The 16,026-nt window shown below is 47.2% G+C and overlaps 1 protein-coding gene across 1 annotated transcript in view; it reads right to left on the minus strand.

Annotated features, from left to right (window-relative positions):
* Positions 1-1,691: 1,691 nt before the first annotated feature.
* Positions 1,692-16,026, minus strand: part of thsd7ba (thrombospondin, type I, domain containing 7Ba) — a 206,551-nt gene continuing 192,216 nt past the window's right edge. The window contains exons 24-30 of the mRNA XM_063213542.1: positions 13,338-13,509; positions 11,033-11,206; positions 9,020-9,115; positions 7,252-7,334; positions 4,674-4,872; positions 2,305-2,392; positions 1,692-1,773 (exon numbers count right to left, since the gene is read on the minus strand). Of these exons, the coding sequence (XP_063069612.1) occupies positions 1,692-1,773; positions 2,305-2,392; positions 4,674-4,872; positions 7,252-7,334; positions 9,020-9,115; positions 11,033-11,206; positions 13,338-13,509 (894 nt within the window). The remainder of the gene's footprint in view (positions 1,774-2,304; positions 2,393-4,673; positions 4,873-7,251; positions 7,335-9,019; positions 9,116-11,032; positions 11,207-13,337; positions 13,510-16,026) is intronic.

Genomic DNA, 16,026 nt, shown 5'->3' on the forward strand with positions numbered 1-16,026 from the left:
GATGGCAACTGCCAGTTGAGCATCAGGACAAACATCTGTCAGCTGCCACGAGGAGTTTGGAGGAGGAGGATGGGGGCAGAGATATTACAATCTGGCAGGTAACGAACATGGCAGGAGTCGTCGATGTCAGTAGGATGGTTGGCCCGACAACCAGATGCCACCAGACGCCTCTCGTCTTTATTGAAGTACGGGTGGCTGAGTACAAAAATAACGTATTAACAAAAATAATTGAAGGTGACTGGAGCATACTACGGTTCATTTTGAACACCACACCGGCAGCTTCCACCATTCTTCTGTTCTGACAGACATAAGAGGCAGTTTCCCCCTAAAAGCTTGTTCATGCACACAAACACAATAATATCTGTGACACCTGTACTCTCTCAAGCTCTCATTCATGGACACGTCTCCACCTCACATAATCACTACTACATTTTGCACAGTCACAGTGGGCACCTGACAACAAAAAAAGTAAAATAAAAGTTAACGTTGCTGGTATTGGGGGGAGAGAGCAGACGTAATGCTTTTTCAGTTGGTGGGTGCAGAATGTGAGAGCTGTGAAACGTAGAAGCCTGTTTAGTTTGAGCGACAGAGGGAACCAAGGTTCAGGTCGCAATGATGTAGTCCGCGCTGATTTCATTTTGGTTTCCATTCTGGTAAATACATATAGTACACCCAATTATATTATCAAGGAAAAACACTTTTTTTAACGGCAAAAAACCTTGCAGCACAATGAAAACACAATAAAAACCGTTTTATTTGAAAAACAAGGGGTAAAGGAAAAAAAGAGAACTCATAAGCACTAATATAGTGCATAGTGCGTCTTCTTCATTTTTTTTTTCTTCAGAGAAGTCACTTGCAGCTGGCACAACCAAAGCCTGAAGACACAACTGTGACCTCCTCAATTCGCCCCCTATTGTTTATATTTCATCCACCGCTGTCACGTTCCGTCAAGGTCGGAGGGGAAAAAAAAACAAACAAAGAAAAAAAAAAAGCCACGCACACCTCAGGAAAATGTCAGCATATTCCATTGGTGCATGGAATGCCACTTCTGTCGGGTGTTGAGTTACCCTTTCTGAATGTCATGACAACACATAGACGTTAGTGCTTAATCCAAAAGGCTTCCCATTTCATTGTGTGTGTGTGTGTGTGTGTGTGTGTGTGTGTGTGTGTGTGTGTGTGTGTGTGTGTGTGTGTGTGTGTGTGTGTGTGTGTCCTTGGACTCTGACGTCCGTCTTACCCCAGTTCACAGAAGTCTGGTAGAGAAACTGACAATCCCTTTGATGTACTGTAGCGTGTTGGAGGAGGGGGACGATGGAAGGTTCTTTTCATTCTTCCTCCCCAAAATCCTGTTCTGCATGTTAGCTCCAGTTCCAGCTGAGTGCGGGGCTCAAGTGAAGACGAGGCGATGTTTGTGACTGCTGTGTGCGTTCTTGTGTGGTGGCTGTAGGCAGGGCTGGACTGGCCGTCTGGCATAGCGGGCATTTCCCAGTTGGGCCCCGCACCCTTGTGGGCCCCTATTTTCAGAAATACAAAACATTCTTTTTTCACATTTCTGAAAATAGGGGCCCACCGATTCTACACCGCTAATTATGAGGGGCCCCTCTAAGCGAAAAACGCCCTGGCCCTATTTCTCCCCCAGTCCAGCCCTGGCTGAAGGGTGGCTGTGGAGGGTGACTATGAGGGCACAATTGTCACATGTCCACGTCCCCGTCGTAGGCCAGCGTGAGGGGCTTCTGTGGCGGGCACGAGCTCTTTGTCTGGCTGGGAGGACTGCTGTACGTGGAGGACGACAGAAACAGCACAAGCAGAAAAGAAACAACCTTAATGTATTGTGATGCAAGATGCAAGTAAAGCGTTTTTATAAAAGGTGAATTTCTATGAATCATTAATAAGATTTCCCTTAAAAAAGAGATTGTGGCTTCTTCAGTCATATCTGTAACAAGGATCTTAAATATTTCTACCAGCCTGGGTGTAATTTTATATGGGTATTGGGCTTGATATATACTGTACGTATTGGGCTTGATTATCAAGAATGATAATAACATATTACAGCATTGATAACCTTTTGTGCAACGCCTGGATACGACTGCACTAATCATAACTCACCACTTGGGGGCAGCAAAGAAACATTGTTCTAAATTTTTAAAAAGGACATGGATGAAAAATACAGTATTTTGTCTTTGTTTCAAGGGTATCACACTCTCTCCCATTAAAAAAAAACCATACAAGCTTTATAATAGTGTGATGTACAATTCAGCACCATTAACCTTTGCATTGATGATATTGTTGCGGTGGCATACGTACCAAAAGAGAAATGAGACTGATATAATTAACAGAATGAGCAGAAATCCACCAGCAGTCACCCCATACACCCAGAGCTTTATTCTTCCATCTGTGCAGACAAAGAGAAAAGAGAAATGCAGAATTATTTACCGTGCCCTCTGCACCTCCCTCCGAGCCTTGAAGACGGCATCCAAAAATACTACCTTCTTCCTTTCATCACTGAAATAGCACTAGACGCCGGGTAACGTAAAAGTCTTGAAAAACACTATTGGCATAATGGGGTTATTTCAGCCCAACCTTTTATTTTTGACAGGGAACAACAGACTAATAATAAAAATAGTTTTGTTTTCGTAAATAACTACTGACAAATAGAACGTCTGATGCTATTTCTGCTACCCTCCCCTGGCAAGACAATCGAGGAGTCCTTTGGGACACGAGAAAGACAAAAAAAATAGACGTGCAGCACCCAAACAAAAACGTGCCGCTCAGAGCAGATGAATTAAACATCGACAGTGAAATGAATTATATATAGCCACTAATGGTATATAAACTCCCATTACAAACGCACCGCATGTCTCCACAGCATGCAATGCTTTACTTCTGCTCCAGCTAAAACATGAATGCTGTTTATCTACAGCCCATCTTGTCATCTATCTGTGGCACTGAGAAGAGAGAGAGACAGAAGAGGGGAAAAAGAAGAAGACGAGAGCTGCTGCTTTTGAATTCAAAGGGATGGGGATGATCTGAAGGAAAGAGGTGAGGAGGGGTGGAGGTGGTGGAGGGATGGGATAGGGTGAGTAGGAGGTAGGGAGGGAGGGAGGTGGGCGCTGGCCCTGTCTGGTTCTGGGAAAGAGTGGGGGGGTGAGGAGGGGTGGAGGTGGTGGAGGGATGGGATAGGGTGAGTAGGAGGTAGGGAGGAAGGGAGGGAGGTGGGGTGGGCGCTGGGCTTGTCTGGTGCTGTGACAGAAGGAGAGGGGGAGGTGGTGGAGGGCTGGGATGGGGTGAGAAGGAGGTAGGGAGGGAGGGAGGGAGGTGGAGTGGATGCTGGCCCTGTCTTGTACCGTGAGGGAAGGAGAGGGGGTACGGAGGGTGAGGGCAAAGGCGCCAACTCCAGCTCAACATTATGGGGTCAAAATTAAAGAATGACTGAAGTGTGTGTACAGGAAAATAGAATACAACGAACTATCTACAATTTCGTTATTATTGGGGCGGTTTTGCACCTCCACCTTAACCATTTGGGGGGCCAAAAAGCTCTGTGTCCCCCCTACTTCGGCACCTATGGTTGGAGATGTGGCCTGGGGTGAGTAGAGGGGTTGGGTGCTGGCCCTGTCTGGTACTTAGAAGGACGGAGAGGGGGTGAGGGAGGGAGGGTGGAGGTGAAGGCTGGGGTGAGTAGAGCGGTTGGGTACTGAGAAGGACGGAGAGGGGGTGAGGGAGGGAGGGTGGAGGTGAAGGCTGAGGTGAGTAGAGGGGTTGGGTGCTGGCCCTGTCTGGTACTGAGAAGGACGGAGAGGGGGTGAGGGAGGGAGGGAGGGAGGGTGGAGGTGAAGGCTGGGGTGAGTAGAGCGGTTGGGTGCTTGGGTGCTAGCACTGTCAGGGCCGGAGTATTAAAGGGGTATGCCACTATTTTTGGGCTTAATACAGTTAAAATCGTTGGCTGGGGTTTATAAAGGTGGTTAAGTGTCTTATTTTCCATGTTAAGCGTAGTATTGTAGCATGCTACACGGATCCATTGACTTTCACTTGCTTAGCGACATGCTCCCTCTTTTAACTTGTCTTAAAGCGAGACAACGGCTTACATGAAAAATAAGACACTTACCCACCTTTATAAACCCTGGCCAACGATTTTAACTGTATTAAGCCCCAAAATAGTGGCATACCCCTTTAATGCACAGGCTAGATATGGATGCAGCCAAGGGGCCCCCAACTGCTACAAAAAGGGGGGGGGATCTATATAATTGGAGAAATGTAACAAGATGCTGCAATGATAACTTAGTCTGCCGTATAAATTCCATTAATACTAAATTCTTGGGTTGGAATTATGACGCTGCCAATGTCATTTCGTTATGGAATTTGCCTCCCATTGGGGCCTACAGCAACCTGTAGCCTAGGGGCTCCAGGCCCTCTTAGTTCAGCACTGGGCACTGGGCACTGACTACCTGTACAGTAGGATCGCCAGATGCCATCTGCACATCAAACAACCTGGTCCCGGTCCTGCCGTGGCCAACCGGTAGGGCACTCGCCTGCCATGCGGCTGACCTAGGTTCGATTCCCGGCCCGGGTCCTTTGCCGACCCCTCCCCGTCTCTCTCCCAATTCGCTTCCTGTCCAACCTCTCACTTTCACTGTCTCACACTATCAAATAAAGTCGAAAAAAGACCTTCAGCCTACCTGGCCCCACGGGCCGCAGGGACCACTCTCCGAAGAGGTCGTGGATGTGCGAAGGCCCCGGCTTGGCTCCGCGGCCCGAGTTGGTCTTGACGTCGGCCTTATTGTTGTCCGCGCTGCCCGGCGTCTTGGTGCAGTAGTCCAAGAAGCCGTGCGTGGTCATCACCTCCGTGTAGCCCTTCTCGCAGCCGCACACGCCACTCTGCCCACACACAGGAAGGCGTGTAAACACACACATACATACAGTACATTACACATCATGCAAACATGCATGCAGGCGTCGCACACAGACACACAGACACACACACACACACAAAAGCACATTGCTTGCGCACGCACACACGCACACACACACACACACACACACACACACACACACACACACACACACACACACACACACACACACACGCACACAGGCACGAAAGCATGCCCACACTCTCACACACACACACACACACACACACACACACACACACACACACACACACACACACACACACACACACACACACACACACACACACACACACACACACACACACACACACACACACACACACACACGCACAACGGCCAGAGGCACAGCAGCATATGAATCAGTAGGACTTATTGGTCTTTTGCTGGACACTGTTTATGCATGGGGAGCTTAATACCGGAATTATGAGGCAAAAGGCCATGCCTCACTGAATTCCGAATGCTTCCTTTTAAAACCCCTCGAAGGACAAAAGGACACAAATCAGCTTTATTTAAGCCCTCATTTGAAGACTGAAAAGACTGGGGAAAGTAAATATAGTGGAATAACACTACCATCTTTAGAAGAAGGCTGGCAGTGGCGCTAGAGGCATTTTTCATCGTGCCCTGTGTCAAACGGCACCCCAGACTCTGTATCTTTACTACCGACTTGTCATGTACAGTATCTTCAGGTGCCACTGCTCCATGTTCCCCGATATCATCTCTATTTTACTATCGCTGCCTGCAATGTGTAAGGTGATTGATGTAAAGCAACTTGCAGTGGCCCAGGCAGGCCTAGTGGGGGCAGTAGTGGGCAACCATGAGTGTTGCTGCTACTGCTGCTGCTGCTGCTACTGAATGGATTTTTTCCCCCTTCTCTTGTCTTAGGGAGTGTTTGTTGTTGGCAATAGACTGCATTAAAAGCACATTACCTGCAATACCCCCTCTCTCTCTCTCTCTCTCTCTCTCTCTCTCTCTCTCTCTCTCTCTCTCTCTCTCTCTCTCTCTCTCTCTCTCTCCCTCTCTCCAAACACCAACACTAAAAGCAGACGTCTGGGGCTGAGCACTACACTAAGTGCAGACGTCTGAGTGAGCAGCACACTAAGGGCTGGAGAGCCCACTAGACGGACTGCTGCTCTCTCCCCCCCGCTCCACTCTAATCACTTTGTTAACTTCCAGACATCTTGGCTAATAGACAAGAACGGGCAGGGAGAAGACGTGGTAAGGTGGAAAAAACACATTGCGTTCCGGATAGGATTCGGCACGTGTGTGTTCCGGACCGGTGTTGTGTCTGTTGAGATGAGCTGCTACCCGGTCGAGCTGAGCTTTCAAAGTCATTACAATGCAGTAGGTTAGTGCCCCATCTGAGTTAGAATTAGGGACTGGGCAATGTTTACAGCCTATGGCCATTTTTATGTGACCTGAGATGCAATGCTTTGGAGGGTACATGTATAAGTTGCATCCAGTGGCGTAGACATATAATTACACGTTCCTGTTTCCTGCCTGAAACCAGTAGACATTGGTCGCGTTTTTGATGGAGCAGTGCTGCTTTTGCAAGGCAGTGTGCATGCCATTTCAATGCATTCTGCATGCACTCTGCATAGCAAAAGCAGCACTGCTCCATCAAAAACGAGCCCATTAGCTCCGCCAAGGAGGTTATGTTTTCGGTCGCATTGGGGTTTTTTATCTGTCTGTTTGTCTGTCTGTGAGCAAGATAACTCAAAAAGTTAAACATGGATTTTGATGACATTTTGTGGAGTTGTTGGAAATGACAAAAGGAACAAGTGATTACATTTTTAAAAGATTCTTCACCACTGCAGGATATTTTGGCATTCCAGTTTCTAACTCCACAAAACAAGGCAGAAAGAAAACAAAATTATGGTGCAACATAGTAAAATGTTCTATCAAACATCTTCCTTGCCAGAGGTCTGCACTCTCTGGGTGCATTCCTAGTTTGTACTGTAGATGCTTCTCTTCAAAACAGAGCTAGTTTGAGGTCATGTCGAGAAAGGCAACTGTAATCAGTAGCTCATCTCAACAAAGCAGCCAATCTCGACACAACAGCAGTTCAACATTTGGTGCTTGGTACTGGCTGAGAGTATAAGGCGCTACCAGGGTTGCCAGATGAGACTGATGATTTTCAACCCAAAGAAATACTCAAAACTCGTCTGCAAGCACTAAATCACTATCAATTTGATCAAAATTCTATTGATTTCTATAGTCATAAACCAGCAGAAAAACCCTCCCAAATACCCCTTTTACCCTTCTTTTTACCTGCAGAAGGCCATCCCAAGCAGCCCAATTGGGCGGAAAACCGCCCAATCTGGCAACACTGGGCACTACTTACCTGTGTGCAGTGGGAGAAGGGTTTGGTGCAGGGGGGGTGGCAGTGTCTGACGGTGGTGGGCTGGTTCTGCGGGAAGCACCCCCCTGGAGAACAACGCAGAGGTGATCATTAGCATTTCCGCCCATTGATAAGCAAATAAATGCAAGCTGCGCGCCTCTTGATTAATGGCTCGGCTAACCTATCGGGGGCTTTGATCAATCGGGAGAACACTGTAATTCCGCCAATGGAAAATTACATGTCAAAACATCAGAGAAAAATGCCCGGGGTCTCACGCTTAGCTGAGCAGTAAAAGATTACCCCGGTTGGAGCTTATATTTGCCGGAGACAATTTCTTACACAGATAAGATCACCAGCTACCTGTTATTTACGGCCCATCAAGCCATCCAAAAGCCTTCACTGCAGCGCTTTCCGCAAATAACTCTTTTCGGTGTGCAACGACGACTGGGGGCTATGCTGCCACGTTTTGCACTAATAAAAAGGTGTTATATTGCATTTGTATGGATTCGTGAGCTGGCTGTGAATTCTGGGCTTTTTTTTTTTATTGATGACTGCGGTTGGTTAGTATGCTGTTGATCAATGGGAGCAGCATTAGGGAGCTGTATGCCCAAGCAAATGGTTTGCTGACTGTTTTTTTTTTGCCCCACATACTTGCCTCGCTCTCCAACAATATCTTTGGTCATTAAAGGCACAGTGCATAACAACTTAGGTGGTCATTACTTGTCTTTTTCATATTTACCACCAACGTTGTTGTCATGTATTCCTAGTAGCTCTGAAGTTTACAACAGTATGTACATGAGGGAGGGGGGGGGGGGGGGGTTCCAACATCCATGTGCCTTTAACCACCTTAGCTAATATGAGACAATCAGTGATGGGCAAAATGGATTCATTAGTTATAATCTAGTGCCACAGTTTTACCTTTCCAAAATCAACCTGGTCATCATTCAATCAGCCAATCACCAGGCCAGGTGAAACCATGTCATTAGGAATATGTGGCGCTGGTTTGTAACTCATGAATCTATTTTGCCCATCACTGGAGACAGACATGGTTCAAAATGTCTCCTTCTTCGCTAACAATGACTTAGCAAACTCACAACAGCTATTGGGTATCACACTGCCACTTCTCAGCACTGGCAAATGTGCAACACAGAAGAAGCATTGTGCTGTATATACGGGCAGAGGCTGACTTTCCCTTAGGCAAACCTAGGTAATTGCCTAGGGCCCCGACTAAATCTGTCCTCCCAACTGTCACACCAGTCATGGTAAAAACACAAAAAAGGTAGACTTGATCTTAATTTGTCATTTATGTAAGTAATCAAAGATCTATATGAGACGAAACACTTAAATAGCACCAAAACACAGAATTCTACGTCTATATAATGACTTTTGAGAGCCCCCTGTTTATTTTTTCGCCTAGGGCCCCAAAAAGGCTAGATCAGCCCCTGCATACTGGAGAGCAAGAGAAGGTTGCACCATGCATTGAATTTGTTTTCATTATTACACAGACGCGTTTCGGTGTGACCTTCTCTTACTTTTCAGTTTGACAATATTTTGGTCAGCACCTTAAAAAGAAGAAAAAATATGTTTTGGTGAAGCCTGCTCCAACCTTTATGAGCTGTACTGTATATCCTGGACCTTGTGGTTCTACTGTACAATATCCAGTGTTGTGCTAAAAACAGGGTATCTGGGGGAGTGAGGTTCAACCTGCTGCTGATGTGTGTGTGTGCTGCAGTGTGTTTGAGAGACAAATGCCCAGCATGACATACATTACCTGTGACATTGACGCCATCAGAGCGCTGGCACCACACAGACCGCTCGTTGTCTCGCCATCCGCTGGTGTGCCATTCATAGCTGTGGCATTTCCCCCCTGTGGAACGGAGCAGGGACAAAGCCATCTTATTAGGCCTGGGAGGTAGACAGGGAGGCAGGCAGGCAGGCAGGCAGGCAGGCAGGCAGGCTCAGTCTGCCCACCGACTCACTCAATAGTCTCACTTACAGTAGGTGGCCACACTGCACCTGAATGTAGCTGAATATTTCCCATTGTGTAAAGTCAAATAATCAGCTGCTGTTCTCTAAAAAAAAAAGGGGGGGGGGGGGCATTGCATTGTGAGTTTGGTTTCAGACATGCAAGTAAGTGGGAAGTAAATTGGGAGACGTGTGGTGTTGTGCAAGAATGGCACCCAATCATACTGTATCTAAGCCTCAGCCACTTGGTTGCTGGGTCAGTGACGTTTCAGCAGTAACATACGTCAGGGCGGCGCAACAACAGCCAGCGCCATTATTGTATGGATTTTTTTAAAGTTTGTTCTTAGATGGCTATCTAACAATCATATTCATTGCAGCATATCAACCACCAATTAAATTAATGAATCTATGGACATTAGATGCTGTTGTACCACCTGACGCCTGATCCCCCCCCCCCACCACCCCCCACCCCAACATCTTTGGCCCTGTTTGATGAATTTGGGCTCGACCTCAATATCCCTCCTCCTGTCCTCCTGTTGAGAGTTCCAGTACCTCCCCTCTGGACAGAGGTAGGTAGTTCCTGGTTGCAGAACCAATAGGTTTAAAAGCATTTTCGTCCCAGCTGAAATTACTCTGCTAAACAAGATGTAAAACAAACAAAGTATAACTTGCAGGTTTATCTATGTATTTGTAACAATGCCTTTTTGCACTTTAGGAGTGTGGTGTCACTTCTGCCATGGTCCTGCAGTGGTTGTATGAAGTATTGTGGTCCACTACTGCAGTCCCACCCCTTGTGTGTATATATGTTGTATGTGTATAAGTAAAATGTCTTTGTATTACTATTTATTTATTCTTTGTGTAGCCTACATGTGTTTTTAGACTCCATGTTATGTGTCATGTGTCTTGTGGTTTTGATGTAAGGACAGCCATCTTTCTTTTAAACTGCAAACCCAGTTTACCTTCGGGTACCAATAAAGTTGAACTGAACTGAAATGAATTGCTTCCTATGCCCTTCTCTCCTTGTGTATTCATGTCATTGAGGATGTCAACACAAGAAAAGGTGAGAGGCAAGATGTCAGAGAAGTGAGGTTGCATATGATGCTTGATTCCTCCATCCTCACTTCATTCCTTCTTTGATTCCTCCATAGGAAGGGTGGGGGGATGGTTGAAAATCGAGGAAACAAGGAATCAAGGACACAAAGATCATAAAATTGAATGTATCTAAAGTATCAGGTCACTCCCAAAACACTTTACAAATGTGTGTCAACGCCGCAGAATAGGTTAAGGATAAGATTTGTTGCTAGTATGTACAGTGTAAGTTCATGTTGATGGGCTGATGGGTCGGCTGGGCACTGGGCATTTCCCGATCCTCACCCGTGACCGGTCTCTCTCTCTCCTAGCCTGGAAAACCAGCGCCAACTGCTGGACGGCAATCCATTTAGGCTGGTTTATCAGGCTATCTCTCTCCCACTCGTTTCCTGTCTCACTCTTCACTGTCCTGTCTAAATGATGTTGACACCCCCCCCCCCACACACACACACAAACAAAAAAAGGACAGCGTGAAATAAAGTGTTACATGATATGTGTGTGTGTGTGTGTGTTTTGTGCGTGTACTCTTAGAAAAAAAGAAGAAAAAAAAACTAACCATTCTTTGCATCTGCACTTGTTGTTCTGTATATTCCTGTGCACTTTGTATTTGCTAGTGATGTTGGCTATGACAGTGTCCTCTTTTGAAAGTCGCTTTGGTTATAAAGCGTCAGCCAAATGCAATGTAATGTAATGTAATGTGTTACAAAGGAATGTCCTTCTCACAACTCACCTTTGCAGGAGCGTGTCTCAAACACCTGGTGCGGGCAGCTCTCCTGGTTCTCCAGCACCTGTATGACCACGGCCCTGGAGCGCGCCTGCCGCCCCACCGTCTCGAAGCTGCGGCCCTCCAGACACGTCAGCTGACACGAGCTCCAGGTGGACCACTCCGTCAGGTGGCAGTCACCTGTGGCACAGCCAGGGATATCGTTCAGGTGCCTTTCCCAAAAACTTTAAGTAGTACTTAAACCTAAGTAGTACTTAAGTATGAGGGGCCGTCTAGGCAATGTATCTGACATAGGTCTCACATCATCACTAAAAGTTTATACATACATTATTTTACCTCGCACATGCACTTGGTGCAACCATTTTATTTGCATGTGCGAGGAAAAAGTATTGTATGTAGACCTATAAAATGATTGTATGCATACACTTTTAGTGATGTGGTATATTGCCGGCCCCTCATTATTAAGTACTACTTAGGCTTAAGTACTACTTAAGGGTTTTTGGGAAACGCAACCCAGGTGGGTAAGGTGTGACTGAGTCATCCATGTAGATAGGGGGCCCACACACAGTCTGATTTATGTATATATATCGCTGAGGGGGTCCATTGGAGCTGATTGTACATAGGGCCCACAATTGGCTGCAACGACCCTGGGCACAGCACAGCACAGCACAGCACAGCACAGCACAGCACAGCACAGCACAGCACAGCACAGCACAGCACAGCACAGCACAGCACAGCACAGCACAGCACAGCACAGCACAGCAGGTATCATTCTGAACACACATCAAAATCTCTCCTCTCTGTGTCTCTCTCTCTCTCTCTCTCTCTCTCTCTCTGTCTCGTCCACCACCAGCAATTCGAGAAATTTCATATTTCAATTGGACACGAGCATGACATGTGGCGAGCAACTTCATTCGGTGACTGACATGGCGCAAAACGCATGAGAAATTGAATATATTAGGGGATTCCACAGACACATTAGCACACTGCTTAACTGAAGGTCGCACATCAATGAGCCTGGTAATCCACACGAGAGGGACCCCTGTCTCTCTCTCTCTCTCTTTCTCTCCATCCCTCCATCTCTCCCCCTCTCTCTTGCGATGACAATTTTTTTTCCGCCTACTGTGACGATGGCGACTCCTCATCCATGACATCCCTTTGATTCCCCAGCTCTGGCTCGCTATTAGTGACAATCTGTGCAGTGGAGCATCTCATTATCTCTCATCTTGGTGGGGTCTGACTCTGCTGCTCCATTTCTTCCACCCCTCTCGCAGGAGGCTGCAGCAGCGTAACGTAACGCATCATATAGCAGACCGTATGCTCCATCTACCGTACGGTACCACCCCATACCACCACCACCACCACAAGGCACCACCACCATCACCAGGCATCACCCCTATCCACCCTTCCACTAACGTCTGAAATTCACTGTGGCTGCTGCTGCTGCTGCTGCTGCTGCTGCTTCTTCTTAGCCCCCTGACATAGCCCTGCAGTAGGAAGGGGTGAGCTGGAGCTGAGATGGGCAGATAAGTCAGAGGTAATCAAAGGGGAGAAATGGAGAGATAGAAAGGGAGGGAGGGAGGGAGGGAAAGAGTCAGGGACAGAGACAGAGAGAGAGCAAGAGAGAGAGAGAGAGAGGAAGGAGTGTTACAGGGCGGGAGAGTGACATTAAAAGACAGAGAGGTGGACAGACAGAGAACTAGAGAGAGAGAGAGGAAGTGAGAAGAATACAGACAGACAGACAAAGAGAGAGCGAGCGAGACAGAGAAAGAAGAATACAGACAGAGAAAGCAAACGACAGCCCATCAGTGTTGGAGCCACTGCCTTGTTATTTGGGAGAGGCGTAAAATAAGGCGTAAAGGAATAAAAAATCTATTCTGCCACGAAAGTGTTGCCAGGCGACAATGAATGTCCACGACAGACTGTGCTACAACTTGCAACTAAATGCCACACAGATGTTGACGCTGTCTTTCCATTTCTCCCTGTAGTATGTCTTCTCCGACCCGTAGGTCTCTCCTAAAAATCCCACGGCAGTCCCTGATGCTCCATTTTCTTTTTTTTTCATAGAGTTTGAAGGTTTCATTTCTGTGAAAACAAGTTCTGACGTTTTCTAACCCCTGGCTACCAGCTCATCTAATTCATCCTGTCAATTGGACCTCGCCGCTCTGGATTCTTTTTAATTAGTAAAGCCAGATGCTTTGGCGAAATATCTAATCTGGGAGCAACTTCGCAATTCTGTGAGCTGCAGGCTCCAGCTGTGCCTGGCTGCAGGGGGAGGGAAAGAGAGCAAGTGGGGGCAGGGGGGGCTTACCTGGGCAGGGCACGAAGCAGGGCAGGCGCAGCTCCTGCTCGCTCTCCTTACTCAGCCGGTCCCCGCAGCGCTCGTCCTCCACCGGCCGGGGCGAGGAGGCGTCCAGCCAGTCGCCCCAGTGCACCATGCAGGACAGGTTCCTCTCCCGCACCCCCTCGCCACACTCCCCACCCTGCACAGGGAAGAGAGGTCATCTTTGTCAAAATTAAGAGGAGAAAACACTCAGGAGAGATTCCTCTCCCTCACCCCCTCGCCACACTGCCCACCATGCACAGGGAAGAGAGGTCATCTTTGTCAAAATTAAGAGGAGAAAACACTCAGGAGAGATTCCTCTCCCTCACCCCCTCGCCACACTGCCCACCATGCACAGGGAAGAGAGGTCATCTTTGTCAAAATTAAGAGGAGAAAAGACTCAGGAGAGATTCCTCTCCCTCACCCCCTCGCCACACTGCCCACCATGCACAGGGAAGAGAGGTCATCTTTGTCAAAATTAAGAGGAGAAAAGACTCAGGAGAGATTCCTCTCCCTCACCCCCTCGCCACACTCCCCACCCTGCCCAGAAAGAGAGAAAGCAATGGCGTTGAGGACACTCATTCACTGGGTCATCTTTGTCAAAACCAAGAGGATAAAATGAAGATCATCTCTGTATTATTTTTTATAATCTTAGTCATTGTGAGGTTCATCTGCCACATTGACCAGCCTGCAGAGAGAGGGGTAGAAAACATTATATTACATTACACTTAAAGTAACAGTAGCTGACGCTTTTACCCAATGCGACGTACACTTATTTAGGTTCAGGGTTTTGGTTACAGTCCCTGGAGCAATGTGGAGCTGTTCTCAAGGGCACCCCGGGAGTAAATCGCATGAGATTCGAAACTTCAACCTTCTGAATCCTTAACCATTAAGGCCACGGGCTGTCTGTGCCAGTGAGTGAAGATTCGTGTCTGTAAAGGTTCTCATTCATCCAGGGCATCTCAACGCTAAAGAGTAGAAAATCATCCGCTCGTTATAAAACCGCCTACACACCACAACCTTGCTTGCTGGCTCCCAGCATGGTGGTCCGAGAGTCGAAAACCTCCCGCTTATCTGTCTACAAAGTGAGTGGCAGAGGTCAGGACTGCAAGGTGCGGGAGTCGGGAGAGTGGAGTGGAAGCAGGCGGCTAACGGCTAACAGGTTTTTTTTTTGCTTTGGTGTTGCGATGCGACGGCTGACAGGGCTTGTGAATGCTGCTGTTATCCGCTCACTGGGACAGTAATGAGGGGTTCACCCGGGCGTGAGAACATGTCAAGTTGATTCATGGGTGTCAAACAGCTGCCGGAGACACAACTTTGTTAATCACAGTCGACTAAACTTGCCGTGTTTTGTCAGGGAAGCTTAGTTGTTGTGAGAACGACTGCAAGGGAAATTTTGAAAAAAAATAATGTCTTAAAATCTCAGCTATCTAATTATGATGAGTACACATGTGTGTGTTTGTGTGTGGGGAGGGGGGGTGCAAACAAGTCTGGCTCTCAGCCAACATGTTGCAAAGGATTTCAAAAACATACGATTAATTATTATCCTCTCGCATATGAAATGTGTTGTGCAGGAATAATTACGAGCTGGCCCAATATGTCTGACTTTGTTCAACTGAAGTGCAACAGATGGAGGCCTATTGCGATACAACAATACCGCACAAAAAAACAACATCATTAAGAGATTAAGAAAGCACAATACAACCTTAAGTGTTCCACATTGATCACAGAATCTTATTGACCTCTCATGAGTGTGTTTTCACATGCAAGCTGGAAAAAAATAAACCCGCCTACTGTAAAAAAAAAAAAAATGCCCGAGCATTGCCCGTTACATTAAGATGTGTGGATTAAACAACCGCACAACCGCTCAGGCATATTCTCTAGGATGTGCATCAGGGTTTTTTTTTCAGCTCGCAGTCACAATGATTGACCACGGCCCAGGATCCTTTGCGTCAGCCTCCAGCTGCTCGGCACAAATCACTTCTTAAAAACACCATAAGATCAAACTCACAGCGCAATGATTATTTCCTACCTGTCAAGGAAACGGGGTTGTATGACTGGGGAGGAAGACTGGGGATGGGAGCGGAGGGGGTGGGAGTTGGGTTTGTATGAGAAAGGTTATCAGTTTTTATCATCTCAGTCGTATAAAAATAATATGGGTAGGTCCAGAGTATCTTGGACTGCCACCTTGGCCACACGTACACAAAGATGACGTTTGTGGTGGAAAAAAAGAGGGATATATATACGTATGTGCTTCTGGGCTGAGATTATTAACCGTAGTTGGAGAAGGACTTGGAGTAGGAAAGATGGGGGTTGTAGTTAGGTAGTCGGGCAAATTGAGAGAGAGAGGGAGAGAGAGAGAGAGAGACAGAGAGAGAGAGAGAGAGAGAAAGAGAAGCTAGGAAAGTATGGAAGGAGGAGGGGAAGAGGGGAAGGGCCTCGAGAAATGAGTAGTAGTAGGAGAAGGACTTGGAATAGGAAAGATGGTGGAGGTGTAGTTAGGCAGTCAGGCAAATCAAGCCAGAGAGAGAGCAAGAGAGAGAGAGAGAGCGAGTAAGAGAGAGAGAGAGCGAGATGGAGAGAGGGAGAGAGAGAGAGAGAGCGCGCGCGCGAGAGCAAGCGAGCGAGCGAGAGAGAGAGAGAGAGAGAGAGAGGGAAAGAGAGGAGGAGGGGTATG

The sequence above is a fragment of the Engraulis encrasicolus genome, chromosome 13, assembly GCF_034702125.1.
Source record: "Engraulis encrasicolus isolate BLACKSEA-1 chromosome 13, IST_EnEncr_1.0, whole genome shotgun sequence".
Classification (NCBI taxonomy): domain Eukaryota; kingdom Metazoa; phylum Chordata; class Actinopteri; order Clupeiformes; family Engraulidae; genus Engraulis; species Engraulis encrasicolus.